Source organism: Pipra filicauda, unplaced genomic scaffold, assembly GCF_003945595.2.
Source record: "Pipra filicauda isolate LSUMZ 115617 unplaced genomic scaffold, ASM394559v2 scaffold487_size526621_pilon, whole genome shotgun sequence".
In the NCBI taxonomy this organism is placed as follows: Eukaryota; Metazoa; Chordata; class Aves; order Passeriformes; family Pipridae; genus Pipra; species Pipra filicauda.
The window spans coordinates 479649-502100 of NW_024104628.1; the positions used below are offsets into that span (position 1 = coordinate 479649).

General features: G+C 45.7%; 1 protein-coding gene across 1 annotated transcript; it reads right to left on the reverse strand.

Annotated features, from left to right (window-relative positions):
• Positions 1 to 5918: 5918 nt before the first annotated feature.
• STYXL2 (serine/threonine/tyrosine interacting like 2) lies at positions 5919 to 16163 on the reverse strand. The gene is made up of 5 exons (XM_039386491.1): positions 15981 to 16163; positions 13486 to 13580; positions 12360 to 12591; positions 11387 to 11604; positions 5919 to 9264 (listed from the first exon to the last, which is right to left on the reverse strand). The coding sequence occupies exons 1-5, from the start codon at positions 16091 to 16093 to the stop codon at positions 6443 to 6445; spliced, it is 3480 nt and encodes a 1159-aa protein (XP_039242425.1). The 5' UTR covers positions 16094 to 16163; the 3' UTR covers positions 5919 to 6442.
• Positions 16164 to 22452: the final 6289 nt, after the last annotated feature.

The window sequence follows — 22452 nt, forward strand, 5'->3', positions numbered from 1 at the left end:
TCACCTATGTCTTGGTTCAGTTTTATGCCCACACAAATGCCCTTCTGACTGGAGTCATCCTTCCTTTCATGGTTACTTGTGCAGAGTCCTTGGTAAGTTTGAATCAGTTTTAAGATTTATTGATCTGGCCTTGTCCATTCTGTGGTGTGTTCTTTGATTTAATTTAATGACCATAAAGCATTCAGGCATGTTGGCATGAACGGTGCACTGGAAAAAAATAAGAGATTGATTGATTGATTGATTGATTGATTGATTATGTAGAGACATTGTTCTCTTCCTAGTTAAAAATGAAGCTAGTTTTCCATTACGCTCATTTGTGTCTTCCAGGGAATACATATCTTAATTAAAAGAAAACCAGTCTGCCTGCAGGTATGAATCAAGATATGGAGGCTCTTCTGTAAGGATCAAGTTTGTCCGTTTTAAAGATACATGCAAATAAAAATGAAATGCAATCCAGAGGGGAAGGTTCAAAGCACAGACAGGATGTCCCTTCTCCTGCTCTCTAAGACAGTTTTCACATCGCCACACCTGGATAGTCCTGGGAAGAACTGAATTCATGTTGTTGCCTGCTTTTATAAGTCACAAGCAATGTTTTTCCTTTATGTCTGTTTATGTGTGTGTGTGTCTGTGTGTGCACCCTGTGGCAGGGGAACAGCAGTCACAGGAACACACCAAGCTCAGAAGCCACTGAGAGGTTGTAATGGGGATAGATAGACAGATAGATAGATAGATAGATGGAAGCAACATGAAATCACCTCCTGAATATGCTGAAATGTAACAAAGAACAAAAAAAGAGATAAGATTCTTCAGTGCTTTCATGTCCAAAAAATTTCTGTTCCTAGGGATAGCCAAAAAGATACAGGTGATTGTTCAAGTAGCTTCTGCTGGTATTGGCAATTCACAACCTAAGTACGTGTACTTTGAATCTTTCTCAATTTTTTACATGAAGAACAACGTAACAAATATTATTGGCATTTAAATTACTACTCCTGGGCAAATAAGTCAGCACCTTGCTGAGATGACTGGGGCACTTCACACACCTTTTAGAGCTACGCTCCCACCTCTCCAGAGAACTGTTTATTTGTTATACATAGTTCCCATTTTGGAAGTTTTCTTCACAATTAGAACAGAGAGAGATTTGACCCACTTTCATTTTTCTAAATGACAAGTGAAATTCCAGAGAATAGGCAGGTAGCACTCAAAGATATTTTGCTGGAGTACATGAGCACACAGTGTCTGTTTCCAAGCCCTCAACTACACTAATCACATGCTTTCAGTATCTCTGTTGGATTGTCTATAAATTTAGGGAGGTCATGGATATTGTGTTTTCACATTATAATGTCCATAGTGAATGCACCCCAGCTAAACCCTTTAAGGAAGGGCAGGCAATGCAACACAGGCAGCCCCAAATAAAACTTTTTGTCTCACCATTCGCCCGGCTCTCCACCACAGCTAACGTGTACCCATTTCTCAAGGAGCTGTAAAGGAAGGAAATGGTGCTAAACTCCTTTTCAAATTATCCAGTCTAAGCTGGTGCTGCACGCAATAAATCACATTGCCCTGAAATTCCTGGATGGGGGAAATGGGCCATGGCCCCACACCTCTCAGGATCAGGACACAGGATGCGGCTGATCCAGGAGGAATAACGTGTTTCTGGCACATTTCCGCTTCCTGCCAAACTTGCTCCTGCTACATTGAAGTCCCAATCCAGCACAGATGTCATTTTATCATCTGTGTCCCACTAATGTCTCTCACCCTTGCCATTTCTCCCAATCCTCTTCGCATTTCTCACAGACCTGTGAGAAATCTTTAAATCTCCATCCTTCCCACAGAGATTGCCTCATAGCCTTTCCCTGGATTTTTATACATCTAAACGAATTAATATTTTGCTTTAGCCTTTCTGGCTTACATCTTCCTGTCTCCATCCAGTGTGGGTCCCCTTCTCAATTTGCCTATTGTCTTCAGATCTCTTTTTGAACATTTATCTCCTTGCTCTCCAGCTTTCATCACTTTCTTATTTCTTACTTCAAGCAGACCAGCATCAAATGTGTTTCTCTCTCATCTATCCCTCCTTAACTTCTTTGCTTCCCATATCCTCTGAGTTTCTACACCACTCAAAGGACATTAAGGAAACAGAGTAGTGGAAATAAGAGGGTGGCTGTGGGAAAACGCAGAAGGACTTAATGAGACTGAGAGACTGAGCACTAAGATGGCAGATGAAATTCAGGGCTAATAAATGTAAAGCATTACATGTAAGAAAACCTGACACAAAAAATGATGATCTTGGAGCTGACCATTGCCATCCAACAATAAGATTTTGTGTATATAATAAATAGTTCTATGAAAATATCACTGTGGTGCCCAGCAACAGCCAAAGAAACATGCAAACTGTTAGGAGTTAATAGGGAAGGAACAGAGAACAGAAAAAAGAAGGTCATTATGCCCTAGGATTAATCCCTCCCACACCTGCACCCTGGATACTGTGTGAGGATTTGGTCCCTCATCTCAAGCATGACAAAGAAGAACTAGAAAGGGTTTGGAGAAGAATGGCCAGGATAATGAGAGACATGGAGCAGCCCCTGTATGAGGAATGAGTAACTCTGGCTGAGAACCAGAGAGCTAAGGATGGGATTTAATGACAGAGAGGGGGTAAAATCTCATGGCACATGTAGATACTAAACAGATACTATATTGGCATTAAAGGCCAGTGGGCAGAGGGTTCAGAACAGAAAAAAAGGAGATGGTTTAGCATTCCATGTAGAGTAACTTGTGGGACTTCTTGCGACAGGAGATTACAGAGGTTAGTGGGTACAAGGCTATTACGGCTATAACTCAGAAATTACTAGGCACCTCCATACAAGGAAAATCTATTAAGGGCTATTAAATACAAGAATATCACACCTGGCTCAGGAAGTCCTTGAGTTGCAAATTATTAGAAGCTGGAAGACCATGCTGGGGAAATATCACTTATATCACTGCTCTTATATTCTTCCCTAGGTATTCACTGTTGTTCTCTGCCAGAGACAGGATATTGAGCCAGGTGGACCTCTGGTCTGACCCCATACAGCCTTTCTGATGTTCCTGTGTTTATATTCTTCACTGACCGTATGGATGCTCCTTGCACTTTCACCTTCCACTATACAGTGCCAAAAAAACACCCTCCTTCCTACAGCAGCAAATTGAGTCTGAGCAAAAATATCAGTCCCAGCGCATCTTTGCTGAAAAATCCCTCCTAGATGAATTTGGGTACTTATTTACTCTTTTAATCTAGTGTCAGACTGGTGTCATTGCTGAAAAACCATTCACTCTGCAGCTCTGGTCACCTGAAACAATCTGTGCAGACCTCTCCCCTTTCTGCAATTCCTTATCTCCTTCTAAATTCTCATCTTAAAACCTGACTTTCTAGCCTGCCTTCAACCTCTCCATTTCTGTCTCTCCTGGTTATTGGTCTTATGACTGAATGCTTTAATATTTTCACCATGCAAGGTCTTTATGTCAGTGTTTCATGTAATTTATACCTGTGAGCTGGAGCCTTTCCCATCTTGCTTTCAAGCACTGGCCGAATGCTGCATGGAGTCCAAAATGATCCCCACCCCCTTATTGCTTTGGGGGTTTGGCTTTATTAACAAGGATATAAGCAATAAGAAAATAAAGTTCAGCTATTTCTAAGGCTTCTCCCTCATGACTGCTCAGCCAGCATCTTAGATGGCCTCTCCCCAGCAAACCATTTTTATCTCCCTTTTACACAAGTGAACTAATAAGCCACCTACCTCAATGAGTCAGCAGAACCCACTTAACCCTTTCTCACAAGGGTCAAAACTCGCTATCAGGACGGTGTGGCTCAGACTTGTTATAGAACCATATTCTGCCCCTCGGTCTTGAATAATTTATTTGTGCAGCAGACCTAGATTAGTGTTTAAATCAAAATGCTGCCCAAACAAAGGCCGTGCTGTACAGTGCAAAATGAAACCAATTACCACATCATCCACTGCTCCTCTTTTGCAGCGCGAGATGCCCCCTACAGTACTGCGGAGGACAGGCTTGTCTGCTGGGAACAGCCAGGCACAGGAACAGGGAGAGGGATTTTTCAGAGGGAATCAGCCTTTGATAAAAAAGTAAATTCAGTGCCAGAAGGTACTGAAGGCACACTTCCACTTTGATCCATCGAAATTTAAGACCTTTTCTAGACTGAAATGAAAGCAAGCTCCAAATACGTCTATGCAGGGCTGTTTTCCACAGAGCAACTTTACCAGGGATGAAGAGGAAAGCACCTATCCTAACACAAATTCCAGAAATCTAATATAAAATCTCAGAGTGTGGATCAAGGCCTGGAATTCCACTACTTTAAAAAATAACAACTCACAGAGGTATGCAGAAAAAAGGGATGCATTGTATTATATATTATATTGTAGTAGAAGCGCATTATAAACCTCAGAGCATCTCTGCGTGCCTGAAACATTAACAAGACCATGCCTCTTATGCACTTCAAAATGTAATCTGAGTTTACTAAAAAAAAAAAACCAACCAAAACCAAGAAAGCAACCCACACAACTAAAACGTGTTCTTTCTCTTATTTTTCTACAACTGTTACTGTTCAATCACCTGATTCTGAGGCTCCATTTACCTGACAATAAGTAGCTATCATTTACCCCAGTCCTGGCTGTCAGAAAGAATCATCTTTATCTTCAGAGAAGCAGGGATAATGTCTAATCAGTGAGTTATAGTTGAGAGAAATGATTCTAAGTTTAGGAAGATTGCCAGCTGCATTTTGTTATCAGTAACCATTATTTAGATAGCGTTGCTGATGTGCGGCAGCGTCACACAGACAGGGACAAAGAGCAGGCCCTTGCCCTGTGGAGCTTGCTGTCTGTATTACACAATTAAAATAGGGAGAGGGACTAGCATAATAGTAATAGTGAGCTCTAAGCATCACAGTGGGAGGGAGAGGAGATTACAAGAAAAAGAAAAACTTCCTGTGAGAGAGCACTACCGCATCATCCCTCCATTGTCGTTTTATATTCAGCTCTGCCAGAGGGCTTTGTTGTTTCAAAATACAGTCTGTACAGAGGAGGGAACAGATAATTCCAGAGTCAAAGTCAGTAGAAACTGGCCTATGTGTTTACAAGAGAGAGGTGGAGGACGTTGACTGGTGACAGAGAGTTGGGTGCTTTGGTGCGTCAAAGACACGTTGTCACACAAGCCACACAGGGGATGTTGTGGCAGGTCTGGCGGATCAAACAAGCTCACCAGGCTCTGCAGGGCATGGAAGGACCTCAGCCTCCTAACCTGGTGCACTCAGTTAACGTGGAGACTGCACTTCCTCCTCTCCCTCTGAAAAGTGTATCCTGTGGCTCAGGATACACGTTAACTGAACGTGCCAGCCAGACCTACCACCTCTTAAATCGAGCTACCACCTGCACAGACACACAGCTGGTGCATGCTGCCTTATACCCATGCTCCAGTTATATACAATTTTATTTCGAGGTCAGTTTGTGTACCACTCTTCTCTTTTAAGGCAATCATGCTGAAAATTAATACATGACAATCTGACTACGAACACGAAAGCACGGACTTAGCTGAGCTGCATACATAAACCAAAGTGAAGTCAGTACTGAGAAACCCAGCCTAACCTAACACTAATCCTAGCCCCAACCCCATCTCTTTAACTACATCAAAACATGATTTTCAGATGGCTGTTAATATTGATGCATTTGTCCTTTGTTGACCCAAAGTTATTAGCAGGAACCAACCATAATGGAGCAGAGATGACTCTATCTAATAGAAAATAGAAAAAATAGTACCACAGGAATACATTCATTACTGCATGGAACTTCTAAAAAGGAGACATCTTCTTTTTCCTAGTATTTTACTTTGCTTCTGCTACTTAGCAAAGTAAAACAGAACATGTATTTCCCCGAACTGTCTGATTTCTGTAGACATTCATAAGGCTGGTGCAGAAAATGGAGCCTACCTGGTAATATCTTCTCAGTGGTATAAAGTAAAGCTGATTAAGAGAGAAACATTCTTCAAGTTCCGAGAAAAGGCTGTTGGCTTCTTCCACTTATGATCAAAAAGATCCGAGAAAAAAAATATGTCCAGTTTTTAACAACACTAGGAAATTGAAATAACCAAAACGGGATGTGATTGGTCTTTTGACTTGAGGTGCCACCGTTACTTGCTTTTGCTGCTGAAACATTGTCTGGCTCCTAATGGCTTCTAACATTGTGTTCCTACCTACATTGATCATTTAATTCTAGCATCTTCTTTCTGACAAGCCACAAACACTTGCAGAACTTGACCTCTTCCCTTCATCGCTTTTGATTAAGAAGAGAACTATCTGCAGGAAATGCCCTACAAACCACAAAGGATTATCAAAAATATAATGATGAGTGAGTGATTCAGGGACTCGGGCTCTGCTTGTGCTCCTGTAGTCTGATCTTGGTCACTCTTCCCTTCTCCGCTGGAGCTTTGCTGTAGTTTCTTCCAGTCGGCTTCTCCAAGCAGCAATAATGGCATCATCATCCATCTCTTCTTCCTCCTCTTTACGTGTGCTTCGCCTGTACTGAAAGCGCTGTCTAGATGCAAACCTTTCTTCACTTTGCTCCACTTTTGCCTCCTTCTTTCCATCCTCTTCGGACTTTGAAAAGCTCTGGGTGAACTTTCTCTTTGCCCCAAATTCTGACACGTCTGACCTGGCCTCCTCTTCACACGCCTCCACATGATGGGATCTGACTCGGCTCTGTGTAGACGGTTCAGGGGATTCAGAGTCAAAGGGCGGCTCAGGAGATCGGCTGAAAACATGCGGCTCTGGGCTGTTTTCTCTGGAACTTGTCTCACTGACCCTCGACCTTGTGAACTTGTACATCTTTTTGTCCTCTTTCGCAGAAGCAGAGGAAAATCTTGACGTGGTTCTCAGTGAATCTCCTTTCGACTCGTAGGAAGAACAGCTGTCTACCTCTTCTCTTTGGGACCTGCAGAATCTGTAACTGGATGTCTCAGAATCCATCTGTCTAACTTTGGATGATCTGCTATATTTCTCTCTAGCTTTCTCAGTTTGTTCATAATAAGATGGTGGTTCTCTCTCTGCTTTCAGGCCATTGAGCCACTTGCTAATATCAGTCTCTATTTCTGACTCTGGTGCACCTGAGTTTGCAGGTTGACCGGACAGATCGAAGACTGTACCAGTGCTGTCAAAATCTGCTTGCAAGGGACGCCCATGGCTGTTTGTTGTACTCTCTATGCCATTCTCCCTTTCATTTTCCTCTCCTTTGGTCACCTTTTTCTTAAATAAAGTGCTGCGTTTATTGTCTCTGATCACCTTTTCAATTTGATAATCTGACATTTTTTCTCTCATTTCCATTTGCATCTCCTTCTCCTTCCTCCTGAGTTTCTTGAGGTCAACATCATCAGCAAAGAGGCTGTACAGTGGCTTGCTCGTTTGTGTTGTCTTCATGTTTGAAGCAGTCCCTTCTGTCCTTGCGCTCACGGAGGTGTTGCAGGACAGGACAGACTGAGACTCGGCCCGGCGCAGCTCCTGCTGGCGCAGCTGAGAGGCAGCCACAGATGAGCCGCTCTGAGCACTGAGCAGAGAAACCCTGTCATCATCTCCTCGCCTGCCCAGGTCTCCTGACAGGGAGGCCATCGCGGACGACGGACGGGACAGCATCATGATCTCGTTTTGCTTCTGAGCGATGGTTTCGCTGACCACGTTAGCGATCCAGTTCTGAATGCTTGCCATGGATATGGTGTCACCCGGACCAACCGGGAGGTTGGGAAGGGGTACACTCGGCATCTGAGGCTGCATTGCTCCCGTGCTGCTCCTGGTCCGTGACAGAGATGAATGATTTGTCTGCATGCTCAGGGCAGAAGCTGCATCCTCGGCACCATCTGCAGAAGGCGCCGAGGGCCAGAAAGCCGACAGGGGGATACTCCCACTCATCGTGCTGTCTGTCTCCCAGCTGCACATGGACTGGCTTTCCTCTAAAATTTTCTTTGAACGTTCGAGGAGCTCTACACGCCTCTGCCTCTTTTTAGCTGAAGCAGAATCCTCGGTTTTGGCAAATTCCACAAATTCCTCCTTGCTGCTTTCACTGCCCACCTTCTTCTGCCGCTTCATTTTCCAAGCCTGGTAAGCAGTCAGGTCAATATCTGACAAACTCTTCCCTTCTGCTCCCTCCTCACCTGCCTGGTTGCCATCTTCTGCTGGAGATGGTGCAGCTGATGATGATGGTTCTAAATCCTTCTTGTGAAAGCCAAACTGGATCCTCTTGACCTTCCACCTTTCTAGAGGAGTCAACTTGTCTTTGTTCTTTTGGCAGAAATTGTAGAAGGAGCTACTGTCTGAAAGCACGCTCTCCTCATCCACATCCCTCTCCTTTCTTCCCATTTCCCCACAATTTTTATTCTTGGAATGGTATCTCTGAGCAGCTTCCCTCTCTATCTCCAGAAGTCTCTGATTCCACATGTCCCACGTGCTCTCAGAAGACACAGAGTCTGTGCGACTCCTCCTCATCCTGCTAAAGCTACTGGCTTCCAGCTGCTTTTTCAGGGTTCGGATCTCAAAACTGCTCACACTCTCAACATCACTGAATTCACCTGGTGGGTAAGGTCTTCCTCCCATGCTGGAATCACCATCCTCCTCCCTGGCTGCACCCTCCATTTGGTATTTCTCATTTCTGCGCTGCCAGTCATGGATCCTCTGTTCCACATCCTCATCAGATTGTTCCTCTTCCCGATCCAGATGCTTTGGAGATGCTCTTCTTTCATGGTTAACTCCTGGTTCCTTTGCAGACAGGCCTTGTTTCTTCCTCCATTCCTCATACAACTGTTCCTCTTCCTCTTCGCTGATCAGGGTGGAGCGTTTGGAAACCCAGCTGGTTTTTGACACTGACGAAGAGCTCATAAAACTACCCAGCATGCTGCTCGTGTCCTCCTCTTCCACTGTGATGGAGTGGGCTCGGGCTCCCACGACGCTCTCTGCGTCCCCAGCTCCAGACAAACGGGAAGAAGTCCCTGCACGGGCCACAGGACTTTGACTAGGAGTCACTTCTTCGTCTCCAGAGTGCTCCAGCTCCCGCTCCTCCAGCAGCTGCTCGTTGAGCTCCCGTAGCTGTTTCAGGAAGCCGTCGTTGGGGTAAATGGCTCGTTTCTTCCTCAGAGTCATCAGAGCCTCCAGAATGGTCATGTGGTGGTAGATCATCAGGTAGGCAGCCACCAGCACGGCAGAGCGACTGATGCCCATCTCACTGCTGACCAGGACTCTGCCTACAGATGTCAAACAGGAAAGTGTTCAGCTATTTCCAGTCACAGATACGTGGTACATACGCTCTGATATGGAGCACAAAAGCATTCTCTGAATGGTGTTAAAAATTAGACAGATTATATGTTTTAGTGACTGAAACCAATACTAAATATTTCATAGCTTTACCTTAATAAAATATGAATAAAAAGCACATTAGTTTCAAAAGCTGTGGGCAGGCACATTTCAAAACAAGCTAAATAATATTTGTAGTTTTGCCTACACACTTCACTTACTCAAATAGTCAAAAAGCTTATAACAGCTATTAGAAAGACAAGCAATACAGTGTTCTTGACTTGCTGCCTGATATAGGGTCAGACATTAAAGCCTTCCAAGCTTGTTTCTCAATACGTAAAAAGGGAGATATTAGCATTAGCCTCCAGGAAGGTATTGGGAAGATAAGAGAATAATTTAGTTTTTCATAAGGCACATTATGGGGCTTAAATACAATTTTATATTAATTTGATTGGTTTTTTGCCAGAATCCAGATCAGTTTGGCAAGGTACCCTCAAATGGTTACATGTAGGAAGCCAAAGTCATGGCATATCTTAGAAGAGGAGAACCAAGCAACTGGCAGGAAAGAGCTGATTTTGACTCTGACAAACTGAAACAGCTGCTTCAAACTACTGGGACCCACTATCCTGTAACAGTAAGAGCAAGAATGAAAACTGAAGATCTGCTTTATTTCATGGCATTTACTACCTCTTGCAGAAAACCACACTTTGACACCGAAAAACGTTAAAGTTACTTTTATAGCAAATTACGGCTAAAGAAAAGCTTGGAAATATGAAGAGTGTAAATGAGGCTTTGCCAACTTACAAATAACTGAAATTACTGTTTCTAAATGTGTGATAAACCCCACTTTAATCAAATTGTTTGCACTGAAACTTCATGGAGCCAGTTTAAACACCACCTTTCTGACTGCTGCTATGTTACCCCAAGTGTTTACCTAATGAACCTCTTCCTACAATCCTGAAATGTCTTTTACGCCTTTCTTAGCACCAGAAGTCTTGGTTGCCTTCCAAGTACTTTACCAGGCAGTAAAGCCAATCTAACAGTTCACCGACAGGGGGAGATCTCCTTCCTCTCTTTCCTTTCAAGGCTCCTGTGCCTCGGTGCACCCTTTCCCGTGTCGGTTCTGCTACTCTGCTCCTGGCCCTTTAACGAGCCAGTTCAGATCACCAGCCCAGGGGAAAACCTTCTCTCCCCCGCTGGGCTGTCATTTTTGCTGGGTAGTGAGTTGAAGGGTCGATGAATGGCAGCAGCAGTAAGCACCTGGACTATGCCAAGGGTAGTAATGGGAGTTGTGAGGAAGAACACAGATAGGTAGTGTCCCACCTCGTGGTGCTGAGCTGTTAAAACTGTCTCAGCTTTCCTTGCGTGCTAACAAAACTTGTCTTACTGTCACTTCTGCTGGGAGGTAATCTGTTGTCTCTCTACAATAATTAAATTAATTGACTAAATATATAAATAATATCAGTAATATCACTGATCATGGTGTTCATTTCCATATTGAACTGCATAAAGGTATTTCTAGCTGTCCACTGAAGCTGCAGCAGAATGACCAGTGTGCACTGGAGGTCCACAGAATAACAGCTGCCCTGGAGTTGGAGTCCAGCAAATTAGACAGACATCCAAAGGTTCAGCTCAGCTGTTTGGATTGTTCTAGTAAATCAGCCTGGTTTTTGCATCATGGCAAAACTGAAGCTTGCAGGGTACAGAAATACAACTATATATACATAGTATTACATCAATATTAAAAAATATGTATCAGAGCAGGACTTCTGCTCTTTGCTGTATCAGGGTTCTTTCAAAGCAGCTGAGGGAGGTGACTTGCAGCCACTTTGAGTTTGAAGACACGGGGCTTCCAGCAGGAGCTGTTGGGCTCCCTCCCCTTACTAGTTTGCTCCCTCCTGTTTTGAATGAGGCACGGCAGGATGGGGAACAAGTGGTCACTGGTGCTGCATGCAGGGAATGAAGGTTCTGCCTTCTTTCTACCCCACTGCAAACGTGGCATCAGCTGTTTATCAGAGTAACACTTCCATAATTCCCAATCATTTTGGAAACACTGCAACCTTTTCCCCTTACCCCTGTAAGTCAGCAGTGCTTCGTCAAGGAACTCCGCAGCCGGGCGGAAGTGTTTGGAGATATCCAGATCTGGGAAATCATCCACCTCAATGCCCAGGTACTGGATATTGAGACCGTTGTAGAAGCTTGGTCCTGTGTAGACCCCCGTACCATGAGCTGCATTCAAGACGTGTGTGATGCCCAGTCTCTTCAAACGGCTTTTGTTCACTGCGACGCTTCTTCAAGAAAGAAAAAGAGATGTGAGGTACCAGTGCTCCCTTGGTGGGTAGGAGAGGAGATGCCTGCTACAAAGTCTACAGAACTCCCCATCCGTGTTACTCATCCAACATGTGGCTCCACTCAGACCTTAATGTCCTGTGAGAGTCCTACAGGTATTTCCAGTACTCACTGGAAAAAGACAATGAGAAACCTGCATTCACCCGTAGAGCCATATGCTCCATTTCCACTACAGCTTGATTTGAAACTCATGCTGCCATCCTGGGTTCAGGCTGTGTACTTATTTATCCACTTTTATCCCTCCATAACTGATGCTTTACATTATATCCACTTCTAATTCTGTCTGGTCACTAACACAGGTGTCTCGGACAGCTGAACCACGGTACAGAAGTCCTAATCATCTCCACTTGACACATGCTATGGCATTTCTTTTTTAACTCTCTTTGACATAATAATGACTTCAGTTCCAATTTCAGGGCCAAATTCCAATCAGAACAGTGGAATTTGGGCTCATTTGCCTTTTCCTCTCCTAAACTGCTGAAGCATCAAAATAGCACAGGAAAGCTGCTGATTCTATTCCAGAAGTATTTACTTTTCAGTGCATAGAGATTTCTACGAGCACAGTCTGAAAAACACTTTGGGGCTCTCTAGGGATGGAAGGTATTAGATACATGTAATACATGTTATGCCTTCGATGGTTCCATTTGACCCTTCACTGGGAATCTCACGCAACTCGATGGCAAAAGCCGACACTCACTTTTCTGCTATGAAGACATTAGGCCAGACTTCATCCACAGCATCCCTGGGGGTCTCCAGCCTGTCCTTCACGAGTGCCCTCTGCAAGTCCATCACACACGGCGTGTTAAACAAGCTGGTGTCATCAATCTTTTCCTTAACTCGGTTGTACAGGTCTTCCACCATCAGCTGCTGCGCAGACTCCAACATCCTGGGACACACTGAATCTACCCTGACCTCCTTTGTCTTCAGTTCTGGAATAAACTGACATTGTAACTCAAAGCATGTAAAAACAACGCAAACATATGACCTGTCATTAATTGTGTCTGGGACAGGCCTTCTGACTTTCTTTTTCCCCCCAGAACCATCACACTGTTCTGTCTGCAATGTGTGCAGCACCTGCTTCTGGGAAGAGCACATGGCACTGCCTTCTCAGTCCAGAGACCCACACTGGCCAAAGGCCTGGGAGTTAAGGGCATCCTTATCCCAGCCCCAGAAGAATGCAGCTGCTCTCTACACCTCCCTGAAGAGGGGAAGTAGAGAGGGAGCTGCTGAGCTCTTCTTCCTGGTATCCAGTGATCAGACAGGTGGGAAGGGTTCAAAGCTGCACTGGGGAGGTTAAGACACTGGGACGCATTTCTTCACGGAGAGGGAGGTCAAACACTGGAACAGGCTTTCTAGAGAGATGGTTGATGCCCCAGCCCTGTCAGTGTTTAAGAGGAGTAAAACAATGCCCTTAATAATATGCTTTAACTTTTGGTTAGATAGCTGAACTCAGATGATCATTGTTTGTCCCTTACAACTGAAATACTCCTATTCTATTCTATTCTATTCTATTCTATTCTATTCTATTCTATTCTATTCTATTCTAAATTCAGTTTGTTGCAGTGAGCAACCAGCACTCAAACTACATTCAACCATTGTGGTACATAATTCATTGTACCACAGATTCATTGCACAACTTCAAAGGAAGTCACCAAACCTTTCTGTAAATTGTTATTTCTTTGTGATTTTTCACCTCTACCTCAGGTAGGGTTCTATCATAAAGGCTTTTTTATCATTTTAGGGTCTCTGGATGACAAAAGGCAAAACTAGTGCAACTCAGGTCTCTATTACTTACACAGCTCTCTTATCCTTGCTCCTCTTACCTTCATTGATTATTTGCTTGGCAGCCACAGCAGATGACAGATGGATTGGCTCCATGAAGATGCTCTCTGTATCAGTGTCTGATATCATGGAATACCTGCCAACCAACCACACTGCCTATTAGGCAATGCCCTCCACTGGGATCCTACCCCCAGGACCCCCTTTGCACCCATTCCAGAGGGGAGCAGCAGGGAACTGGAGCACAGAGGATCTTTTAATTGCAGAAGGGAAGCCCCAGCTCTTCTCCCACCCCTCATTCCCACCCTGCTCTCCAGCATGGCACTACAGACTTTAAATATGCCCTTGGTATCCAGTGTTTGCAGGATGTAGACAGGTCTCATGGAGAGAAGCTTCATGGACTGGGAGTGCAAAACAATTGCCTGGTGGAGAAGTTTTTCGGGTGGAGAAGATCAGCGTCTGGGTTGAGACTGGGAGGGGGATGGATCACAAGGAGCAGTCTCACAAGTAGCTCTCACTTAGACAGACAGATAAAAACATTGTCCTAACTAGAATTTATTGAACAATTCGAAACACCAGATTACACCAGGGTGTTGGGTTTTCTCTCTGCTGGCAAATCACCCACAAGCATCCTCTGAGTTACCACAAGCTGCAATGCAAGCACTGAGAGTGAAGCCCGTGACTCTCTCCCTCAGCACGTTGGTCACTTCATAGCATGAATCTGTGGTCAGTCTCTCCACTCACACAGTGTTTCACAGATTTCACAGAATATTCTGAGTTGGAAGGGACCCACAAGGATCATGGAGTCCCACTGTTAAGTAAATGACCTGTACAGGGATCAAACTTTGGTGTTATTAGCACCATGCTCTAACCAGCTCAGTCAATCTGTGTTGTCCAACTGCAGGTCAGAAACCATTATGACACCCACAAGCACCTTTGGAGGGAGTTCTTTGACACACAGTGTGATTCACATAAGTTTTTGTTAAGCAAAAAAGGGGCCACAATCTTGAAAACAACTATCTTTCCATTTGAGTCCACCTGTACAATCCAAGCACATCTTCCCTCATTTAGACCATCTTAACAAAATATTTTACAGAGCTTTTCCCCTGATCTACACCATCTACACTTCCTTCCAAATAGATGGTACAGGTCATTAGGACAAGTTTGCTGCCATCAGAGAAGCTCTCTGGTCATGCAGACTTGCAGTACTTCCAACAGTGTTTGTTTTTGTTTAATTAAGGCAGGTGAGGAAGGGTGATTAATATGCAGTCAAGGTGCGGCAGTGTCTGGAGAGCTGAACTGCTTTCATGCTCCAGAACCAAAACAGAGGGCACAGCCATTGGAAACCACTTAACAGGCTCATCTAGGTCATTTAGTTGAGTTCCAGCACTTGTCAACCGTGACTGAAAGTAATCCTTTTCTAGTTCTTCAAAGGAGTTTATGAGATGAGCAAGGGGAGTCTCAGTCTCATTTACAGGAGCTGACACAAATTAGTAGCTATGCCCTGTCTTCAATTCCTTTTGCTGTAAAGGTTGCCTCCAAGCTCAATAAAACCATAACAAGTGGTAATAACCTGCCACCACAGCCTCAACAAATTTTACCTGTGGTTGCCCCGAGCATCTGTGAAACACACGGGTGCAGCACAGCCCAATCCTGGAGGCTTCCAGGGCCTTGTTCTGGATGGGATAGATCTTATCAACTTCATCACTGCTTTTATCATTGACAGAGAGAAAAAGGGGAGAAAAAAAGGAACAGGGAAGGCAAGGCAAGGGAAATAAACTGGAGAGGTGCTTCTGTTCATTTTGAGTGAGTGATGAGCAGATGGAGAAGGATTTACCAAGTTGAATACATAATTTTTCTTTATGTTAGCTCAGTGATCTTCCTCATCAATTCTGAAATGCTTGCAGTTAAATGCAATAAGCACTCTGTCTTGATTTTTCTGCAGTGTCCCACAGTTAACAGGAAACATTTCATAATCTCCTACTTGTTCAGGGCCACTGGGGCAGGTTCTTTTCAAACTCAATCCCTTCCCCTTGCTTTCAGATAAAGCATCTCAAAGGCTACAGAAAGGCCTGCAGAGCATTTTGCTTTAGGAAGAGTACAAAGGGATGTATTTTTCCTTGTATTAGGAGAAAACACATCTAATCATGCTTGTTTTGCTTGAGGTAACTCAATTTCTGCTTGTGCTGTGACAGCCTCCTGTTCAGTGCCTGAAGCCTGTAGCTAAAGTTGGCTCTGAACCAAACCCAAATCCAAAGACCCTTGGTCTTTCTGGAGCTGGGAAAGCCTAATATCGACATTAAAAAAACCACAAGTCCTTATAATGGACAGAAAGATTTGGGAAGAGTTGAAATTGAATCAGAAGTTTCAGCATGGGGATGGATATGACAGGGCGAGACAGGGAAGAGGGATGATACCACCCCACAGTAATGCAATTTGTCCCCCCTGTGTGCACGTACTCTGCCAGTGGGATTAACTAGCACGGGAGCCCTGTCTCCCACGTGCTCCTGGGAGGCCGTGGCAGTGGTCCTGTACTCACCGGCTGGGCGAGGGGCTGCGCAGGTAATGGGCCTGCACGGCCTTCACGTCTGGGCCCTCGTCCTCCTCCTCAGGCACCGCCGGCTCGCTGTCCGAGTCCCTGCTGCTGGCCATGGCGGCTGCCGGAGGATCCGCTGCACGGGGAGCAGGGCAGGAGGGAGAACCATTACAGAGGCCATTCCCAGCTGTGGGGCAGCAGGGATGGGGGGTACAGCAGAAGGGGCTCCCTGCGAGGAGCCCTGGCCACGAGGCACCTACACTGGCTCCTCCACCAGGGTGCCTGCCATTCCCAGGGCCTCACGCAGCTCCCTGGCTGCTGCCCAGAGAGCACCAGTGCCCTCCTTGCCTGTGAGTAAGGGTGCAGGAAGGCCAGGGAGGAAGGGGTGGAGGGGCAGAAACTCTATACCCCCCCTTGACCGCACGTGGTGGCTGGAAGGAGCTGTACAGAGCCAGAGCCGGGCTGGAAGGAGTGTCAGGGGCAAAGAAACATGAGACCTCCCCAAAACGAAACGCTCCTCAAGCTTAAGGCCGAAGGCGCTTTCAGGCCTGGGACTTTGTCCTTCACTCCTTTGTGTGGAGGCTGCCGCGCTCGCCCTGGGCGTGGGAGAGCGACGGGGATGTAGTTCAGGCAGGAGTGTGAAAACGCCGCAGCCGACACTTCCTCGTGTCCAGACACACGGACTGTCACCCCGCTGTGCCACAACAGCCGGCGGCAGCTCCACAGGGCCCCAGCACCAGCCTCGGGAAGGAGGATCACAGCCCTGTGCCACCAGCGGGGCTGAGGAGCGGCTGCCACCCACGGGGCAGGGGAGCAAGGAAAGGGAACTTACCCCCTGCGCCTGGACGACTCCACTGGGGGTCCCTGCTGGGGGCACGGCAAAAGAGTCCACTGAAGACAGCAGGGAATGGCACTGGGAAGAAAGCAATCAGCTGCCCCCTCTTGCTCTCTCTGCAGCTTCTTCATCGAGGGGCAGGACAACTGTTGGCACCAAACCTTTATCAGCTCTCTAAATATAGCTGTCCTGACACTGGCTGCTGCATTGCACGGAGAAGGAATTCAGTGCCTCACAGACAGCAGCTGGTCAAGCACTTAACTCCTTCCCCACTGTGGGCTGATCCTCTGACATTTCCCAGCGGCAGGAAAGAGCCCAGAGCCAGTGAGGCTGGACCTCTGCCTGCAGGGAGCCTCCAGGCAAGTGGGATCCTGCCAGGCACAAACTGAAATGCTGGTATGACCTCTGATGTCCTTGAGAATCGCAGGGCAGGACGAGCCATTTGAACTTTACCAGAAGCAAGCTACCTGTCAGCTACCTAGACTTCCATAATGACTTTGACATGGTCCCATACAACATTCTTACCACTAATTTGGAGAGAGATTGATTTGATGGATGGACTGTTCAATGGATAACGAAGTGGCTGGATGGGATCCAGTTACAGTCAATGGCTTGGCGTCCAAATGGGGATCGTCAACAAGTGGTGTCCCTCGGGGATCCCTACTGGGACCAGTACTGTTCAATATCTTTAATAATGACACAGACAGTGTCATTATTTCTGAGCCACCCCCAGAAATTCTGCAGATGACACCAGGCTAAGGGTGCACTTGATTCAGAAGGAGTGGGCCCATGTGAACCTCATGAAATTCAACAAGGCCAAGTGCAAGGTCCTACATTGGGGTCAGGGCAGTCCCCAATATCAGTACAGGCTGGGGATGAATGGGTTCAGAGCAGCTTGGAGGAGAGGGACTTGGGAGTACTGGTGGATGAAAAACTGGATGTGACCCAGCAATGTGCACTGAGAGCTCAGAAATCCAACCATATCCTGGGCTGCATCTGAAGTGTGACCAGCAGGCCAAGGGAGGTGACTCTCCCACTCTACTCTGCTGCTGTGAGACCCCACCTGGAGGACAGCATTCAGCTCTGGACCCCCCAGCACAAGACATGGATTTCTTGGAGCAGGACCAGAGGAGGGCCATGAAAATGATCAGAAGGCTGGAACACTTCTCCTATGAAGAAAGGCTGAGAGAGTTGGGTCTGTTCATCTGGGAGAGGAGATGATTCTAGGGAGACCTTATTGCAGCTTTTCAGTCCTTAAAGGGGATCTTAAAAAAAAAGAGAGAGACTTTTTACCAGGGCCTGTAGTAACAGGACAAAGGGCAAAGATTTTAAACTAAGTGGGTAGATTTAGATTAAATAAAAGGAGGAAATTCTTTACTGTGAGAGTGGTGAGGCACTGGAACAGGTTGCCTGGAGACAGCTGTGGATGCCCCATCACTGAAGTGTCCAAGGGTGGGTCGGATGGGGTTTTGAGCAACCTGGTCTAATGAAAAATGTCCCTGTCTGTGGCAGGGAGGTTGGACTAGATGATCCTGAAAGGTCTCTTTCGACCCAAACAATTCTGTGGTTTTGTGATTGTATGATCAGCTGATTTTTGTTCTTGGAAGAGCTAGGACTGAGCTGTACCGTGTCTTCTCCGATGCCTTTTCAAAAAGGAAACCTCTGGTTCCCATTTTACTCCCCAGCAAAGGTCACAGGCCAGGCTGGTCCGGGGCACAGCCAGATGAAAGCCCAAAGTGCTGTTTGCCTGCACTGGGGGCTCCAGTTCTGAGTCACGCGATGACGTCCCACTGTTGATTCCCTCTGCAAACAAACAAGCAAATGAGAAAGCAAAGAAAGGAAGTGGAAAAGGAAACTCACCCATCTCATACCACACATACCTTTGCTACTGCACTGTGCTGGGCAAGGGCCTGCATTCCGCCCTTCCTTCTTGCTTGAGTGCTGCATCCCCACATCCGTAGGGATGCCACACCATGGCAGGGAAGAGCCATGAAATGGGCGCTCAGGTCTTTATGTGCCCACATCCCGGACTTATGTTAGCACAGTTACTGGGGTGAGCAAGTAGGAACAAGAGGAAGTGGGATATTGAATCTCAGGTGCCATATCAAGGGGAGAAATGGATGACTGATTACAGGCTTGGAGAGATCCTAACAGTTTCATGGACAAAAAGAGGATGAATTGTGTTGATCCTGCAGCTGCCTCCTCTGGGCAATGCAATTTTTAGCCACTTCTGCAATGCGGGGACATATGTGTTCTTGTTAATTACTGCTAATTGAGACAGGAGGTGATCTAAAGATGATTGCTTATGGACTGCCTTATGATTGGAGAACAGAGCTTTCAAAGGGCCTAAATGTTGTGGGAGCACATTTGCCACTGACACCCAATAAAAACTGATGCTTTTAAGTCACTGAGCTGCTTCTGAAAATCCTGTTTGTGAATCTTTAGCAGCAGAGGGATGGTGGCAAGACCTGAAGGCCCTGCCATGCCCACTGCAACCATTCCGATTTTGAGATGATGAGAGGATCCCGTAGGCTGCAGACTGGTGGAGAATACTCAGAGCAGGCAGCCTGGCAGCTCCCCCTCAGTGCTGGATACAGGTTGTTGCTTCTTGGGATCAAGATGACCACGTAGAGCAGAGGCAAGGATAATGGGAAGCTTGGCTAAGGAACGTTTACACATGCCAACATAGCAAAAAGTAAGTGTTTGTGCTGTAAGTGGTTGTGCCTCTGTCACTGGTGATTAATGTATTCATTCACAAATGAATCCAAACTGAACAAGGCCAGGTGCTGTCCTCTTGGGTGGGAAAGGTGAGACCTTGATGGGAGGTTCCTCCTTCTCTTAACTAACAGAAGTTACTTTAATTTATAGTGTTAGCACTATGCTACCAATGCATTAATCCTCGTTGGTTTTTACAGGTAAGCTTTATCAGAGTGTGTATTTCTGGCAACACAATGAAGTCACCCTGATTTTGCATTAAGCTTTTCGTGTCAACGGCAGTTTCATTTAAATAACCTAATAATATCTCCTAAAACCCCTACATATCAGCAAAAAGATTCCCCAGAGCTGCAGTCATCAGCAAAAATAAGACTTCCAGGGTTTGCATTGCCCATGGGTGAGGGATGAAGCAGCTGGTATGTGTCAGCCTCTGCTGGGACACAGGCCTGTGTCAGCCTAAGTAGGGCCATGGCAAAGCTTTGGCAGTGCTGCTGGTACCTATGGCAGTTCTTTTAGCTGTGGTGCCAATGCCTGTGGGTTTGGCAGCTCACATTAGAGAGGGAAAGAAAATCAACCCAGAAACAAAATTAACACTGCTTAAAATTGCCCACTTTGGAGCAGTCTCAGTCTGTTCCTGACAAACTGCACCTCATGGAACAGACCCATGCTGGAACAGTTTGTGAACAACTGTAGCCTGTGAGAAGGACTCCTGCTGGAGAAGTTCATGGAAGACTGTCTCCCGTGGGAGAGACCCCACGCTGGAGCAGGGGAAGGACTCCTCTCCCTGAGGAGGAAGCAGCAGCAGAAACATGTGATGAACTGACCACAGCCCCCATTCCCATCTCCCCGCAGCACTGGGGGGGAGGAGGGAGAGCCTGGGAAGGAGGGAGGTGTTTGTAAGACTTGCTTTACTTCTCATTAACCTGCTCTGATTTTGATTGGTGGTAAATTCAATTAATATCCCCAAGTGAAGTCTACTTGGCCCATAATGGCAATCAATGAGTGACATCCTTATTTCAGCTCCTGAGCTTTCATTATATTTTCTCTCCCTTGTCCACCTGAGGAGGGGAGTGAGAGCAGCTTTGGTGGGCATATGGCATCCAGCCAGGGTCACCCCACCACACCACAGGGCAGCTCTACTGACTTCTCGCAGGTAAACTGTACATTTGCCTCCTGCATTTAACCTGAGACCCCCAATGAGAACTGTCAGGGAAAAGTGACAGCATAAAAGTGCCTTTCCAATCCAGGCTTAACTAAAAAAAAGCAATAAATACAGTGCATCTAAACAAGCCTCTTAATATCAATTTATGTAAGTATCAGGTGTTGAAGCATATGCTCTCTACAACACACAGGAAACCAGTCTTAGCAAAGCCTCCAAACCAACAGAACACTGTCCACCTCAGTGCCAACTTATTTACTCCTGATGCAATGGAGTGCAGGGTAAAACTGTTCCCACCAAGGAACTGACTCCACACCAGCATTGCCACATGGCCATGACAAAAGGCAGCCTGTCCCTGTTACTACTCACTCTACAATTTTTCCCTGGCTGCACAAAAGATGAGACTGACCATGGTTGTATCGGTTGTGAAACCACAGATTCTTGGAATGGAAGACAATTATTAATGCCCACGAGGTACTGCTAATTTAGAGTTCTCTCTTGCCCCAATGGATTGGGATTGATGATTTTTATGAGACTGAAAGGAACTTCCTATTTTTAAGATTACTATCTGTCCATCAAATTTAGCTGAAATCAGTCAACTGGGTTTTGAAATTAATGGGGGAAGAGAAGAAGGAGAGGTTGTATAAATGATAGTGAAAGTCATATTTGTGTGAAGAGGGTAACAGCAGGCTGACCAAGTTAGTACAGTGTCTGTCAGAAACTGTAACCAACTTCCTATGGTGAACACTCAAAGCTGTTCTGTAAAGAATTGAGAATTAACACAGGAAGTATGAGCAGATGGTGTACAGTGATAGCATTTCTGTCACCATCTCTGATTCACTTAAAATATTAAATGGGAGCAAATTCAGAAGTGTGGAAGCTGCAGTAAAGATCCTACATGTCCCTCCCTGGAGGCTGTGGGATAAAGTCACAAAGATTTTGAAGTGTTTAAAGGAGGTAAACATTTAAGAAACTCATCCTTGTAAGGACTATCATCCTCGTGGGCTCCAAAGAGGATAACGGAGACTACTGACGTTGCTCCAATTTTGTTTACATCTTAAGTAATTTGTAGTTAACATTTTGAGGTTAGCAATCTGCTTTTGGAAAATGGCTCTCCCCTCTTTGCAGGGTCCTTGCCATCTCCTAATGCCTGCAGCCAACCAAAGATGAGACACATACTCCAGGATGAATTGTTCTACCATCTGTCCTCATTTGGAAAATTCCCAAAGAATTAAGTCTCTGTACTCTTATGTGCTAACAGTTCGAGGAGAACTGAGGTTATGTGTAAGGAACAGAAGTATAGATTGTCCTTTCTATCAGAGGGACTTCCAGTCACTTTCAAGTTTCATTGTCTTGGAGGTATTTTGAACAACTGTTGTATGGAGCACGAGGCAGCCTTCAGTGGGGATTTTGGCAGGTTTACCATGCTAGTTTGAGGTCAGCACAAGGGCAAGATACAGATCTACTTTAGTGGACTAAACACAGATATCCGGTGTAGACAACCACTTTCGGGGTAGCCTCCTTCAAAAAACCAAAGCAAAGTTCATCACTACTATCACTGCATTGTAATCTGAAAATGATGTCTAAGGACGTGAAGTCCCCATCTAAGATGCCTAAAATGATCACTCACACCCTAAAAGCGACTTTGTCCCTCAAATGGCTAGAAATGGAGCACAGATGACTATCCCAGATGGAAGCATCCCTTGCTGCCTAGTGGCAGTGAAAACTTCAGAAGGCACGCTATCCAGCTGCCCTCAGTCAAATGT